Source organism: Cavia porcellus, unplaced genomic scaffold (genome assembly GCF_034190915.1).
Source record: "Cavia porcellus strain 051 isolate PalLab524CR breed Dunkin Hartley unplaced genomic scaffold, mCavPor4.1 scaffold_6, whole genome shotgun sequence".
Taxonomy (NCBI): Eukaryota; Metazoa; Chordata; class Mammalia; order Rodentia; family Caviidae; genus Cavia; species Cavia porcellus.
Genome location: NW_026947489.1, coordinates 25,578,145 through 25,591,480, shown reverse-complemented (window position 1 = coordinate 25,591,480; position 13,336 = coordinate 25,578,145). Strand labels below are relative to the sequence as shown.

The 13,336-nt window shown below is 51.7% G+C and overlaps 1 protein-coding gene across 1 annotated transcript in view; it reads left to right on the top strand.

The window, feature by feature from the left end:
* Window positions 1-13,336, top strand: part of Cemip (cell migration inducing hyaluronidase 1) — a 132,108-nt gene that overhangs the window by 83,922 nt on the left and 34,850 nt on the right. The window contains exons 8-11 of the mRNA XM_003475464.5: window positions 132-227; window positions 1,274-1,395; window positions 6,764-6,896; window positions 7,632-7,823. Coding sequence (XP_003475512.1) covers window positions 132-227; window positions 1,274-1,395; window positions 6,764-6,896; window positions 7,632-7,823 — 543 coding nt within the window. The remainder of the gene's footprint in view (window positions 1-131; window positions 228-1,273; window positions 1,396-6,763; window positions 6,897-7,631; window positions 7,824-13,336) is intronic.

The following is a 13,336-nucleotide window of genomic DNA, read 5'->3' as shown; positions in this document are numbered from 1 at the left end:
AGAAAAAGGAATGGCCTTGTCAATGAAAAAGTATTCTGAAAGATATAATTGCTGACCCATAGGCATAGGGGGTTTCCCTGCCTTTGAACCCCACTGTTTGAACTGGGGCTGTCTGCTCTGCTCCCTGACAGGCCACCGTGGCTCTGCAGCTGCCCGGGTGTTCAAACTCTTCCGGACAGAGCATGGCGAATACTTCAATGTCTCCTCATCCAGTGAATGGGTCCAAGGTGAGAAGCTGTGGGCACCCTAAGATCTGTGGGTGATCAAGAACAGGAACCACCAAGTCTTGATTACTTTTCTCTTGTTGTTGAGACAAAGTACATGATGCCCAAGATTAGGGAAGGAAAGATTTATTTATCTTACAGTTTTGGAGATTTAAGTCCATAATCAGCTGGCTCCAAGGCAGGGTGGCATGGCACTGGGGTAGCACTTCAAGAGCGAAATGCAGCCAGAGCAAAAAGGCAAAGAACAAACCTCTTCTCCTGGCTTATACTGTACACAGCCACCCCCCTCTCCAGGGCAGGTGTAGCACTCACAAAATCTCCTTACCCTCCTTTGGCAGGATGAGGATATTTACAAGTAAGAATCCTGGCTCTCTGCTGAGCCTCTCAGTTAAACTTTTAAACTTCTCAAGGGGGCTGAGGATTTAGCTCAGCGGCATAAGCACCTGCCTTGCAAGCAGGCAGTCGTGAGTTCAATTCTCGGTACCGGAAAAAAGAAAAAAAAAAAAATAAACTTCTCAAGTTGACACAATGTATCACCTATGCAGAACAAAGGGTTTTCCTTACAGACATGGGAACACTTAACTGTTACAGACTCAACTAGAAATTTGCTACTGCATATGGTATTTATTTAATCAAACCCCATTAGGAAATAGGCCACAAGGATGGTTAAGGTGTGAGTTTCAGGTCCACAGGGATCCACAGCATTCAGTTTAGTTTATGGGATGTCACTGCATGGCAGGCGATGGCAATGACCAGGACACAGAACCTGGATGGCACTGCCCATCATAGAACCTCTACAGAGTGCAGAAAGCAGCAAGCCTAGGAGCAGTTCTTGGGTAATGGGCTCACAGATGGATTTTCTCCTGTGCGCTTATTTGGTTTTACAGTAACAGGAGCTATATAGTGCCTTAATAAAACAAGAAAGTCAACAAGTGTTTTTTATGAAAATGCTGTCAAGATGAGAGAGTTAACAGGTCATTTGGAAGCACCTTTACCCCTGCTGGTGCAACCATGGACATACATCTGACCTTGTCTTGCTTTCTGCCTAGATGTGGAGTGGACGGAGTGGTTCAACCATGATAAAGTGTCTCAAACTAAAGGCGGGGAGAAAATTTCAGACCTCCGACTAGCTTACCCAGGAAAAATCTGCAACCGCCCCCTTGACATACAGGTACCAAATGTATAGGAGGCTTTATTTTCAAGTGGGTGCTATAGATTGCAAGATGCTTTGTCACTTGTGCAGTGTGACTCTGCTGGCCCCCTTCTCTGTGATGAAAGAGAGTCAGAGAGCACCGTTTCCTCCTTAGAGATGGAGGCAAAGGCTTACTGCCTGCATCAAGCTAAGACTCGTTCTCTCCTGGGTCTGCTCCTTCTCCTTCACCTGCTCTGCAGCTGCAGCTGAGGAAGTCCTGGCCAGGGTGGCTTGGCCTGCCCACCTCACTTTTTGGCGGGCTTTCTTTGGATCTCATATATTATGGCTAGGATTTGGGGTACAGGCTGAGCCAAGCCTGTGGGGAGAGCACAGACATGGCCATTTTCTTCATGAAGCAAAATGAAAACATTCAAAAAGTACAACATGTCAGCTCAAGATCCTCACCTGGAGTTCTTTCTGTCCCAAGGACAGCTCGACCTTCACTGTTGGCTCCACTGGGAGTATTGATCTGATGCTCCAGCCTCGAAATTCAGCAGTGATTGGGAACTGGGGCTGTTTGGAGAGCAGGGAAGCCAGGAGTGATGGGCTAAGTAAACGGTTTACTTCCTTACACAAGGTCTCGTACCAAAGCAAGTTTTGAGGACATTTAAATGCTTGATCTAGAGTTAGAAGTCATTTGAGAAGGATATGTCCTCTCAATTTTATCCTCTTTCAGTCAGCAAAAATACAGTTGGCGCTCTGTGCCCTCAGGCTCCACACCCAAAGGTTCAGCCACCTAGGAGCAAAAATATTCGGGAAAAAAATTGCATTTGTGCTGAACATATGTAAATTTTTCCTTCTCAAGATTATGCCCTGAACAAAACAGTATAACTAAATTACATCTACAGATACGAGGGGCTTTAAGTTATCTAGTAATGATTAAGCACCCAGGAAAATGTGTATAGGAGATATGTAAATTCCATGCCCTTGTTACAAAAAGACTTAAGTATACCACTGGCAGACTCTGGTACTCATGGAGGAACCTGGGAGTTTCCTGGGGACACCAAGAGTGACAGCTGTGATTGACATTTGTAAGTACTTCCTCCATCACCTAACCAGGTGATCTGACTGTGCTCCAACCCCATCATACTGTCCCATGAGCAGATCTTTGACCTCTGCTTACACTGAAGCAGGACCCTCATCTTAGCCTGGACTCTGTCCTGCACTGGACAAAGGCCAAGGAAGCCTGGCTCATTACTTGGCTCAAGCTCTTCCTTTCCCATGGCTCCACAGTTATAAAGAAGGATTTGCCCAGATTAAGTTGCAAGTTGCAGCCCATTCTTGGACCCAAGAGGATCAAAAGGCACTCATTCCCCTCAAAGCACAGACTTCCTGGGTTTAATTGGAATTTTCTACTGCAGCCTTAAACATTCCAGACTTAATTCTGAAAGAGCCATAATCTTATCTCTTCAATGCACTTGACCACAGGCTATGTGGTCCCTTACTGGCTTCCCCTTTTAGATATTTCCGAAAATCCTTCAGGAATGCCTCTCTGATCTCCAGATGCTGCTGGAGTTTCTCTGCCAGCTGCCTGACTGCAGATCCCTTCGATTGAGGGTAACTTCTGGGCAGCAAGTAAACAGCTCTCCTGGGACATTTCTACTCCAGCCTTTACTCTGCTCCCAGCACACACATGGGCCCTTCCCCAAGGGGCCCAGGGCTCAGTTAGACCTAAGGTGAAGACAGACCAGACTTCCATGGTGACCGCACCACACTCAGTCGCCCTCGTCTGCAGCTGTGGCACAGGGCCAGTTTCTTCCCCCAAAAACATCACCCTTGACAATGCATTCCCTAGATTCAAACTCTCAACCATTTGAGATCCAAAGGAGAATAAAAGACCAAGCAATGGTTTTCCCATACTTGAGGCTCTAGGCAGCTTTCTCAAAGCAAGTGGCTTTGTTCTATGAAGATATTCTGCCTCGCTTGTAGCCCCCTGTTAATTCAAAGCTCCCGCTTCCATAATGGGATCTCTGCTTTGTCTTGGCAAAACCAAGGCCTGCCAAAGGCAGTTGACTGACAGATGCAGGTGCGTCTGCAGAGGTGAGTCCAGACTCCACTTCTGCAGCCAGGGAGGAAGCACTGCCAGACTGGGAGTGCTGGCTCCTCCTGGCAGTCTGTGTCCCCGGACCCCACAGCCAGAATATCTCCTCATGCTCACGGCAGGGAAAGTGATGCTGTACACTTAGCTCCTGGCCTGGTTGTCTCTGAGGCTGGGAAAGGGAAGCCAGCCTCATTCTTACCTGTTGCTCACTGGAGGCGACATCAGCCAGCAGCACAGTGTCCTGGATAACTACCCACAGACATATGGGAAACGGACTTCCCATGCCCACGGCGACCCCTCTGGGAAGCCAGCTCAGCCTCCCCTCCCTGCCGGGGCTGTCCTAAACTCGAACGCTGTACCTGCCCCAGGGCCTGGCACTGTGTGGTGCACACCGTGGGTCACTGGGACTGCAGGCACCAGTGCAGTCAGACCCTCTGGGAGGGTGTGGGGGGTGTGGAAAGAGGTGACGGAGGCAGCTGGCCCTGCCCAGATGACTTCAAGGAAACTTTTCCAGAATCTGTTAACTCATGTTTCTAAAAAAAAAAGTAAACTAAAGCACACCTATGGTTTCCACGTCTTTGCCCTTTTTCAGCTTTCCTTGTCGAAGCCCTTTCTTGCCCTCAGCTAAGGCTGAGCTTCTGGGGTGGGACTTTTTGTTTCTCCACAGCAGTGACACAAGGGCTGGAGGTTAAGCTTTGGGTCAGAAGAACAACCTAGAAGCCAGAGAGACTGAGATGGCAGAGAGATGCCTCCTCCCTGGAGCTCTAGACAACCCGGGTGCCCAGGTGCTATATTTAAGGCGGCACTGCCTTTCAGGTGCTGATTCTGCACTGGCAGGACCCTGGGAGGGAGTGTCACCTTAAGCGGCTCCCCTGGATCACTTGCTCACAGTCCTGGTCCTGTTCTTTATCTTTGTGCCTCAGTTTCCTCACATGCAAAAATAGAGATAACAATTGTTCCCTTGTGACAGTCTTTGTGAATTAAGTAAACAATTCATGAAGTACTTGAACCCTAGGAAGTGCCTTGATATGAAATTGATTTTACTGATTGTATTGATAATATTTTAATGGTTTTATTTTATTATTATAAGCATGAATAACAATGAACCTGTGTCCACTTAAGGTGAAGATCCATTTCATGGAATGGTGATAGGTCCCTTTTTGTTTGTTGGTTTGGTTTGGTTTTCTGAGACAGAGTCTCACTATGAGGCTTCAGGCTAACCTTGACTCCTTTAACTCAGTGATCCTTCTGCCTCAGCCTCCTGGGTGCTGGGATTACGCACTTGCACCACTTCACCTGGCTGTGATAGATCCCTTTTTACTCTTCTTATTCAACACTAGGGTTGTTCTTCAGGTAGGGAAAAAAGAAAAGCAGAATTACTCCCTTGAAATCGTTGTTGTACTTTGGAAAATGTCCAGCTTACCTGGTGATGCTTCAGGCTGAGGTCTCCTTATTTTAGGGTCTGCTAAAGACCATGCTGGGCTCAGGAAGTCACTAGGCAAGGGGTCAGATGGCCCTGAGCTTGCGTCTATATCTTGAGGAGCCTTAGTGGTTTCCTATGAAAGCCTGGCCCTGGTCTGGCTCTGAAAACACCCATGATAATTAAAGTGTGTATATTGCTTGCAAGAAATTTCTAAATTTTAGCTGTGAATTTTCCTCACTTGCTGTATGATCTTCAAGCCAAAATAGTTGCTAGGTCTAAACAATGTTTCCTAAAAAGTCTCTGCCTCTTTTTTTAGTGGTTAACTTTATGATCCCTCTATCCCCTGACCCTGGTCCCTTTGGTTTCTGTGCCAATGATCACAGCCACTGTGGCCTCACAGGAATGGCATCTCTGAACAGCAGGCATGGGCTCGGGGGCGGGCATACCCGGCCGGCAATAGCGAGTCTTCCTCGGAGTCTGTTTCTTAGATTTTCACCTGGCCTCGTAGCTACTTGTTCATCAGCCCCCATTGACGGAGCCCCTCTGTGCCAGGCCCTGGGGGGCCAGGGAGACAGGTGAAGCCCTGCGCTCCCCCACTAAAGCTCTGCCATGGGGAGGGGCCTACCTGTGAGCAAAGAACAGCAGGGCCCTGAGGGTGCAGCGGCCAGAGGCTCGGGAGCCAGCTTTGCAGTTAGGTACAGGTGGGCTCAAGGTCTGCTCTTGGCAGCTTCCCACGGTGCCAGTTATTGAGGACCCTTACGGTAAGTCCCATCTCCTGCCAGGTGTTACAGCGCACAGTGGGGAGCAAGAGCCAGCGACAAAATACGGGTGCAGCAGCGATCTGGGATGAGCAGTTGTTTGTGGGCAACAGAAGGCCAGGGGGTAGCCAGAACCTTGGTGTTTGCTCATTGCATCTGAGTTGAAGACAATGGTGAAGGACAGGGCGTGTTCCCAGGAACAGTCATGGGGACTAAAGAGGGCTAGCAAGAGCAAAGGATGTAGACAAGGACAAGCTGGGGGGCAATGAGCTCAGTGAGCGCCACAGCAGGCATCAGCCCTACGGCTTCCAGCTGTGGCCACATAGAGCGGGGAGTTTCCGAGTTCCAATCTGGCTCAGGGCAGGACAAGAACAAGTGTGGATGTCCTCAGACTCAATTTATAATTTGGGGTCCTCAATAGTCTGTTTCGTTGCTGGCTTTGTCCTCCTGGACCAGTCACTTTGCCTCCCCACCTGTCGCTTTCCCCATCAGCGTCATCCGCAGCAGCCTCTGATTTTGCTGTGATGATGATGTGAGGTGCATGTAAACACTTGGGTCCTGAACCCCAGCAGTGTTCCTCCAACTTCTCGCCCCCTACAGTTACCAGGGCAACTTCCAAACGCCATGATGCCCAGGCTGCAGCCCTGACACAACTGAACTGGGCATCAGAGAATGGAGCCTGGGCTTCGGGTCTTAGGAGACTCCTGTTCTTTCCTGTGGAAGGCTGTTTGGGCACCACGGGATGGGGCACAGTGAGTCCTCCCAGGTGAAATCACACCGGCACGTGGTGCTGTTGGACATGCTGTGGAAAGTGGCCAGGCCGGGTGCCGAGCACCTGCTGTGGGACACACAGTGGGGTGTCCTGGTGCAGATGGATGTCCCCAGTGTGGATGTGTGACTCTGCGGGACCCACACAAGGCCTTTGTTGGTTCCAACGTGTCATGCTGTCCTTGGTAGCAAGACTCCTGGGAGCAGCTCTGCTCTGTCACGATCCTTTCAGACCACTACAAATAGTTCTGTGGCAAAGACAGTTTTAGACCTTTAAGTATAGAGCGAGAACATCAATCATCGTCCTCCTATGACAAGGAAAATTACTCTGCTCTGTGACTTCTGTGCTCCTTCCAGGCCACGACGATGGACGGAGTCAAGCTGAGCACTGAGGTTGTCTACAAAAGGGGCCAGGACTACAAGTTCGCCTGCTATGACCGCGGCCGCGCCTGCCAGAGCTACCGTGTGCGCTTCCTCTGCGGGAAGCCTGGTGAGCGGCTTCTTTCCTGTGGTGTGGGCGTGGTGGGTGAGGACACAGTGACAGTATTCCTGCTGTGCCCGTGGTGGCTGGTACACTTGTGTGACACAGGGCAGTGGGAGGGAATTCGGAGCTGAGTGGTCTGTTCCTACCCTGCCCACGAGCCTTTCAGGAAAGGAAAGCCCAAGCTCCAGGCCAGCAGAGTGTGGATGGATAGTGGGGTGCAGATGAACAGTGGGGTACAGATGGACAGTGAAGACCCCCACGCCCTCCCATAGAGATGCACCGCTCTTTGCCTTTCTGGATGCTGTGATTCCAAACCCAGGCCTGAAGTGCTGGCCAGCAGGGAGTGGGAATGTTTGGTTTGTTCCCAGAGGACGTGGCCATCTCTGGAGGACAGTCATTAGGGACAGGACTTCTGCAGGGGAGAGACGTACAGTGGCTGTAAATAATAGTTGAGAGGAACTGTATTTGTTTTACATCTTGAGCAAAGTGGGTGTGGTAAGGCTGCTACATTTAACTTTCTTCAGAAGCTAGTGGAAAGTTCCCTGCCCAGAGCTAATGAATGGCTCTTTTCTGGTCAGGTTTTTGTTGACTTCAAAACCTTGCACACCACGATGGATGGAGGAGCTGGTGATTTGGGGTTTGGATAGGTGAACCTGGCATTTGTTTGTACAGGAGATGGGAAGAGATCAGTAGGCTTCCAAGCAGAGGGCTGTGTCTCAGTTCATCCTGTTTTGGTTACAGTGAGGCCCAAGCTCACAGTTACCATTGACACCAACGTAAACAGCACCATCCTGACCCTGGAGGACGATGTGCGGTCCTGGAGACCTGGAGACACCCTGGTGGTTGCCAGCACCGACTATTCCATGTACCAGGCAGAAGAGTTCCAGGTGCTGCCCTGTCGAACCTGTGCCTTCAACCAGGTCAAAGTGGCAGGTAGGCCTGTACCCACCCTCTGGTCACAATGGCTCTGCAGAGTGGAGGTGCTGGGAACACAGGACAAGGGACCTGAAGAATCAGGGCTGGGCCGGGAGTCTTCCTGGAGGAGTCAGTTGCCAAGTCAGGAGCTGGAGGGAAGTGGAGGGCACCGAGGGAGAGGAGGGCTTCCAGAAGGAGTGTGGGTGGGGACTCTCAGGTGAGCAGGAGCTGCACCCTGGGAGGACCAGAGCAGCTGGAGTGGGTAACATGGGAGCTCATGGGGCTGCAGAGACACCAGGAGGCCACAGGTCAGTGCACAAGGAGGTCACTGAAGGCCAGGAGTCTGGTAGGTGCCCATGGTCTGGAAGGACCAGTGGGCACTGAGCTGAGTTAGTTCTGAGTGGTTGCTGGCCCTGAGGTCTTTACGGTGACTTGCATGTCACCTGAGAGAGTGCACTGTAGACAGCTTTCTGGATGTTACAGGGGTGGCATTCAAGTGGTTTGGGCTGATGTTATTCCCCGTGGCTCTGGGCAGTGTCCATGGTGCCCAAATGCCAGAAAAGCCTGGCATGAGTCTTTGCCTGTGCTGAGGAGGAGAGGGGGACCCAGGAGACACACTATGTCTTGACCCTGCGCTGTGTACACCATGTCCAGGGGCGGTCTGACTCTTAGCAGGCCTCGGAGGTAATGACTGTGGCCTCCTTGATCCTGAGAAGTTTGTGGGGTGTCAGGATGCATTTGGGGCTCACAGTAGAACATCTAGGTTAATACTGAGTTGCTCCTCTTGATTGGTTTCCACCAATTTGCCAGCTGCCTCAGAGGCCCTTTGCAGCTGACCAAGTGTGACAGGGCTACTTTGGGCCCTGGGTGCCCAGAAATGGAAGGAGATGTGGACAAGAGGCCAGGTCCCTGCAGGATACCCTGGATTCCAGCTCAGCAATGCCTGTATCCAACTCTCCTGGCCACCTCCCTCTGCCTTAGAAGATGTTGTGCTCTATAAAAATGGCACCTGTGAGCACATCAGAAGGCCCTGGGAGAGTGGCCTGTCTGTCTGTCCATCTGTCTGTCCTGGAGAGGCTCCTTCCCTTCCCTCTTTTGGCCTGAGCCTACCTCTGGCACTCTATCCCCCGCTGTCACTGAGCAAGGACTCCCCATGCCTCTCACAACCCTGTGCCCTGGCTCACCCCTGTGAGCCCTTGAGTTCACCCTCCTCAGGCTGCTTGTGAAGCAGACACATCCTTTTTTCTACAGAGTCCCCAAATTCCAGTAAATGGCCCTTTTTTCATTTAAAGGGTTTTCTGATGGAAAACAGATGGGGGTAACAAAATAACGGAAATGCATGAATCATCAAAAAAAAGTTTCCAAATTTTGCCAACCACTGTGCAATTCCCAACCCCTGCCAATGTGGAGGTGATAATTGAAAGCCCCACCGTTTTGGCTCCATTTTCAACACCACCTTCCCACCCTGGCTGTAAACACCCCACACTTTTATGTAACACAGCTCAGTATAGAGGTTTCCTGTGATGTCCCAAGAATTTCAGGTACTGCATGATAACCCAATGCTGTGGGTGTCACTTTCCCCTACATGGCTTGGGTAGAGACCACGGTTCCACAGACACTGGATGACCAGATTTGTGCTTCCCAGTGTGGTGGCCACCAGCCATGTGTGGCTGTAAAAGTTCACTTAAGATGATCTAAAATGTGAAGGTCTCTCCCTTAGTCACCGGGTTCTGCATGCTCAGTACCCACATGTATGTGCCTGGGGGCTGCTACCTGGAGCCCAGGACGGGCCATCTCAGGTGTAGAACAGCGTACCTGTGGGGCTGCTAGGGTAGACCAAGCAAGTCAGTACCTGAGCCAGGTTTCATCTGAGAGCCCATGAGCTCCAGGCCTTTGTTGTTCCTCCAGCATCTGCTCCCAGCGGGCCTCTGTAGAACTCCTAGCATCCATGTCCTGAGGCTCGCCCTTGCAGCCAGTGGTCTAGGAAGGGAGGCCCTCCTCCCAGGCCGCAGGTATGCCGGGGTCTCCTGGGTCTGAGAACCAGCACATGTATCTGTTTCTTGCACTGGAAGATCTTGGTGTTCATACCCTCGACCCAGGGTACCTGGTCTGTGCTGGCCCTGAGGCAAGGCTCCGGGTGCCACGGCTTGGGGGTTGTAGACTAGCCGGTGCCACCTGTAGCGAAACACAGGCCAGTGTTCTGAGGATCTTCACTTCCCAGGCAGTCTCCCTGCTTGCCCTTCTCAACCATTGCGACAGCTCTGGCTTGGCTAGCTCCATACACTGGGACTGGAGAAGGAGCTGAGTGGTGGAGGCTGGAGGAGAATTCTGCAGATATGTGGAAAATCAGGAGTAGGCACATGCTGCCCCGGGAGTCTGGGCTGGACAGAGAAGGCTGCATGGAGCTGAGGGCAAGAGATTTGGAAAGGACGGTACGGCAGACTAAGATGCCCAGTGGTGGAGAGGGGCTGGGGCAGGACACTGGGCCAGCTGTTGCACCCATCCACCCAGTGCTGCCTCTCCTGCAGGCTCTGAGGCGTGCAGCCCCTGCTGCATCCTGCCTGGCTTCCCCCGTGGAACTACCCTTGTCCTCCAGGCCGGGCTCCAGCCTGGGACACCTGGGACAATGCCAGTGGCAGCTGTTTGTGCCATTTCTGTTGAACTTGGTCTACCTTGTGCCAGCTGTTGTTTAACTCATTTCACTGCCTTTTAGGACAATGCTATTATTATCTCTGTTTCATAGATGAAAAGCCTGAGGTTTAGGGAGCTTAAATTGCACACTCAGGAACTCACGGCAACGAGCTGAGTCTCATGGCAGGTTCTGGGGCCAGCACCGTCTTCTGTCTCCCTGTAAGGCTGTCTGACCACCCATAGACACAGAAGCTTCTGATGTGATCTGGCCTGGATGCCATGCCTTGAGGGGTACTGAGAGGAGCCCAGGCACCTGTGGGCACGGGCCCAAGCAATGGTCAGAAGGCCCTGGATGTGTGGCCTGACACTGGGGAAGCCTGGCCCATTGCTGGATCTTCTGAGTTCTGCAGGCCATTGAGGAGAAAAGGCCAGGGCTCAGTGTGGCTGGGGAGGTTCCTGGGGAGACATGGAGCTCCGCCCTGCAGGATGCGGCCATTCTCCCCTTGGGCTGCTCTGCAGAGGGAACAGGCAGGTGAGGCTGAAGGAGGGAGGGCAGCTGTGAGGCTGGCTGGGGCAGAGGATAGGTGGAGACAAGCTCAGGGAGCTGGGGTTTTCTCTGTCTATCTTAGGGAGCCCCTATCTTGGGCACTGGCCCACAGGACTGAGGCTAGCCCTGGAGTCCCCTCTGCACAGTCTGCTCTGAGCTGTGTCTGAGGACCCTGGCTGGACCTCCTAGCCCTGGCTGTGGCTGCTCTGCAGACGGACCTGAGCTGCCTCTAAATGCTGAGCTCCTCCTCGGTTGTCACTTCCTTCTCTTTTCCCAGAGCTTGAAGCAGCCTTGCTGGCTTGAAGAGGCTTTGGGGAGTTTCTCTGAGCTTTGCCTTGAGGTATCCACTAATAGAGAAAATCAGCTCTGATCCAGCATAACTGGACACATGGTGCCTGGAAGACCAGGATCCCAGACGGGAAAGATACACAGAAGAACCAAATTCTTCCTGAGCTGATTATCTGCCAGGAGCATCTTGAACTGAGGTGGTTTAGAAGACCAGGGTAGGCAGAGAGGCAGAGGGTGCCGGACATACTTGCATCTCCATCATGATCCCCAAGATCTTCTGACAAAGGAATCACAAAGAAGGAAAGTGTGTGCAGACAGCATTGGATGTGCGAGATTGGGTTAGGGTGAGGGACCACAGGAAGAGGGTACAGGAGCAGGTGCAGGGAGCCAGGGGGCATATCTGGCACTCATGACAGGCCGGAAGGTGGAAGGGCAGTCAGGTGAGAAGAGTCGTGGGCTACAAGGGCTCTGAGGAAGCTGGAGGCTAGCAGGGAGCTCCAGAGCAGGGACCACCCACCAGGGAGTCCCTTGTGGGGCAGAGATGGCTGACTTTAGTATCACTGCGCTGCAGTTTCTGGGTGGGACCCTTGGTACCCACGGACAGGTGGACCATGGAGACCTGGCAGCTGCTGGTGGTGTGCTCCCTACCTTGCAGAGGCACTCTTGCAGAGCAGTCACAGTGGCATATTCTCACAGCTGCTGCGAGAGAGGACCTCTACCATGCACAAGGTGACCTACTCAGCCCTTGATGCCCAGGGCATAGGGAGAGTAACGAGGTTCTGGAAGGAGGGGTCTCCCACCCTCACAGGTGTGGTCCTTGTGTCACAGATCGGGTTTCCTGGAGAGGTATGGACTACAGTGCTCATGTGCAGTGGATCCTTAGGGGAAAATAACAACCTGCTACCGGCAGACTGCAGCAGAGTACTGAGCACCCCTGATCACTCACATCCACAGCAGGACCCCAAGGCCAGTCTCAGGCTGTGGAAAGCCCTGTGTGTGAGTCTCCAGGGTGAGCAAGATGATAGCCCATTTCTAGCATTTCATGTGCTAGACTCCATTCCTCCCAGTCAGACATGCGCCCTGCATAGCCTCCTCAAAGCCATGGCCACTCAGATATCCTGAAAAGCTCTTGAGGGAAAAACTCTGCCCTCCGTACCTGGGAAGGTGCTGAATGAACTGGGTAGTAAGAGATGAACCAGGGGGAACCCTGCTCTGGACCTTGAAAGGAGAGACACAGGGCCCTGCGTATTGTCTGAATTTTTAATATTTCCTAGAAGTCTGTGTGTCAAAGCCTGGCTGGATTCGCACCTTGGTGCTACCAAGAGGTGGTGGAACCTTACAAGGTGGCCTGAGAGGAAGTCTGAAGTTCCTGGGGGTGAGCCCTCCAAGGGGACTGTGAGATGCTGGACGCACTGAGCCGCCACAAGTCAAAAGCAATGGGCCCGTCAGTCACAGACTAAAACCTCTGGAAACCGCAGCCAACATAAACCTTTTCTCCTTTCAATTTTTTAGTGAGACAGGATCTTACTAAATCACCAAGTTGCCCAAGATGGACTTCAATTTGTGATCCTTCTGCCTCAGCCACCCAAGTGTTAGGATTATAGATGTTTGCTACTATGTCTGACACCTGTCCTCTTTGCAAACTGCTTTATCCTGGGTATTTTTATAGTAGAAAGCTGACTAACAAAATGCCAAGTCTGTTTTTAAGAAGATCTCTGTGGCTGCCTTGGGAAAGATCTTTCTAAGGCTGGGGATTTAACTTAGTAGTTTAAGAACCTGCTTGGCAAGTGCAAGGTCATGAGTTCGATCTCTGGTACCAAAACCAAAACCAAGTAAAACAACCCAAGTCTTTCTAATCTTCAGTACCTATGAGTCCCAATTTATGGCCAAAGGGTCTTTTCAAATGAGATCAGACTAAGACTGGAGATGGGATCGCCTGGACGTGGGCCTGGAGAGGGAGCACGGGGTCATCTTTTCCTGTGGGTGGGAGGACAGAGGAAGGTCACTGTGAGGTGCACAGGCTAATTAAAGCTGTGGCTCTCATACATGGGCCCTGGCAGTTTCT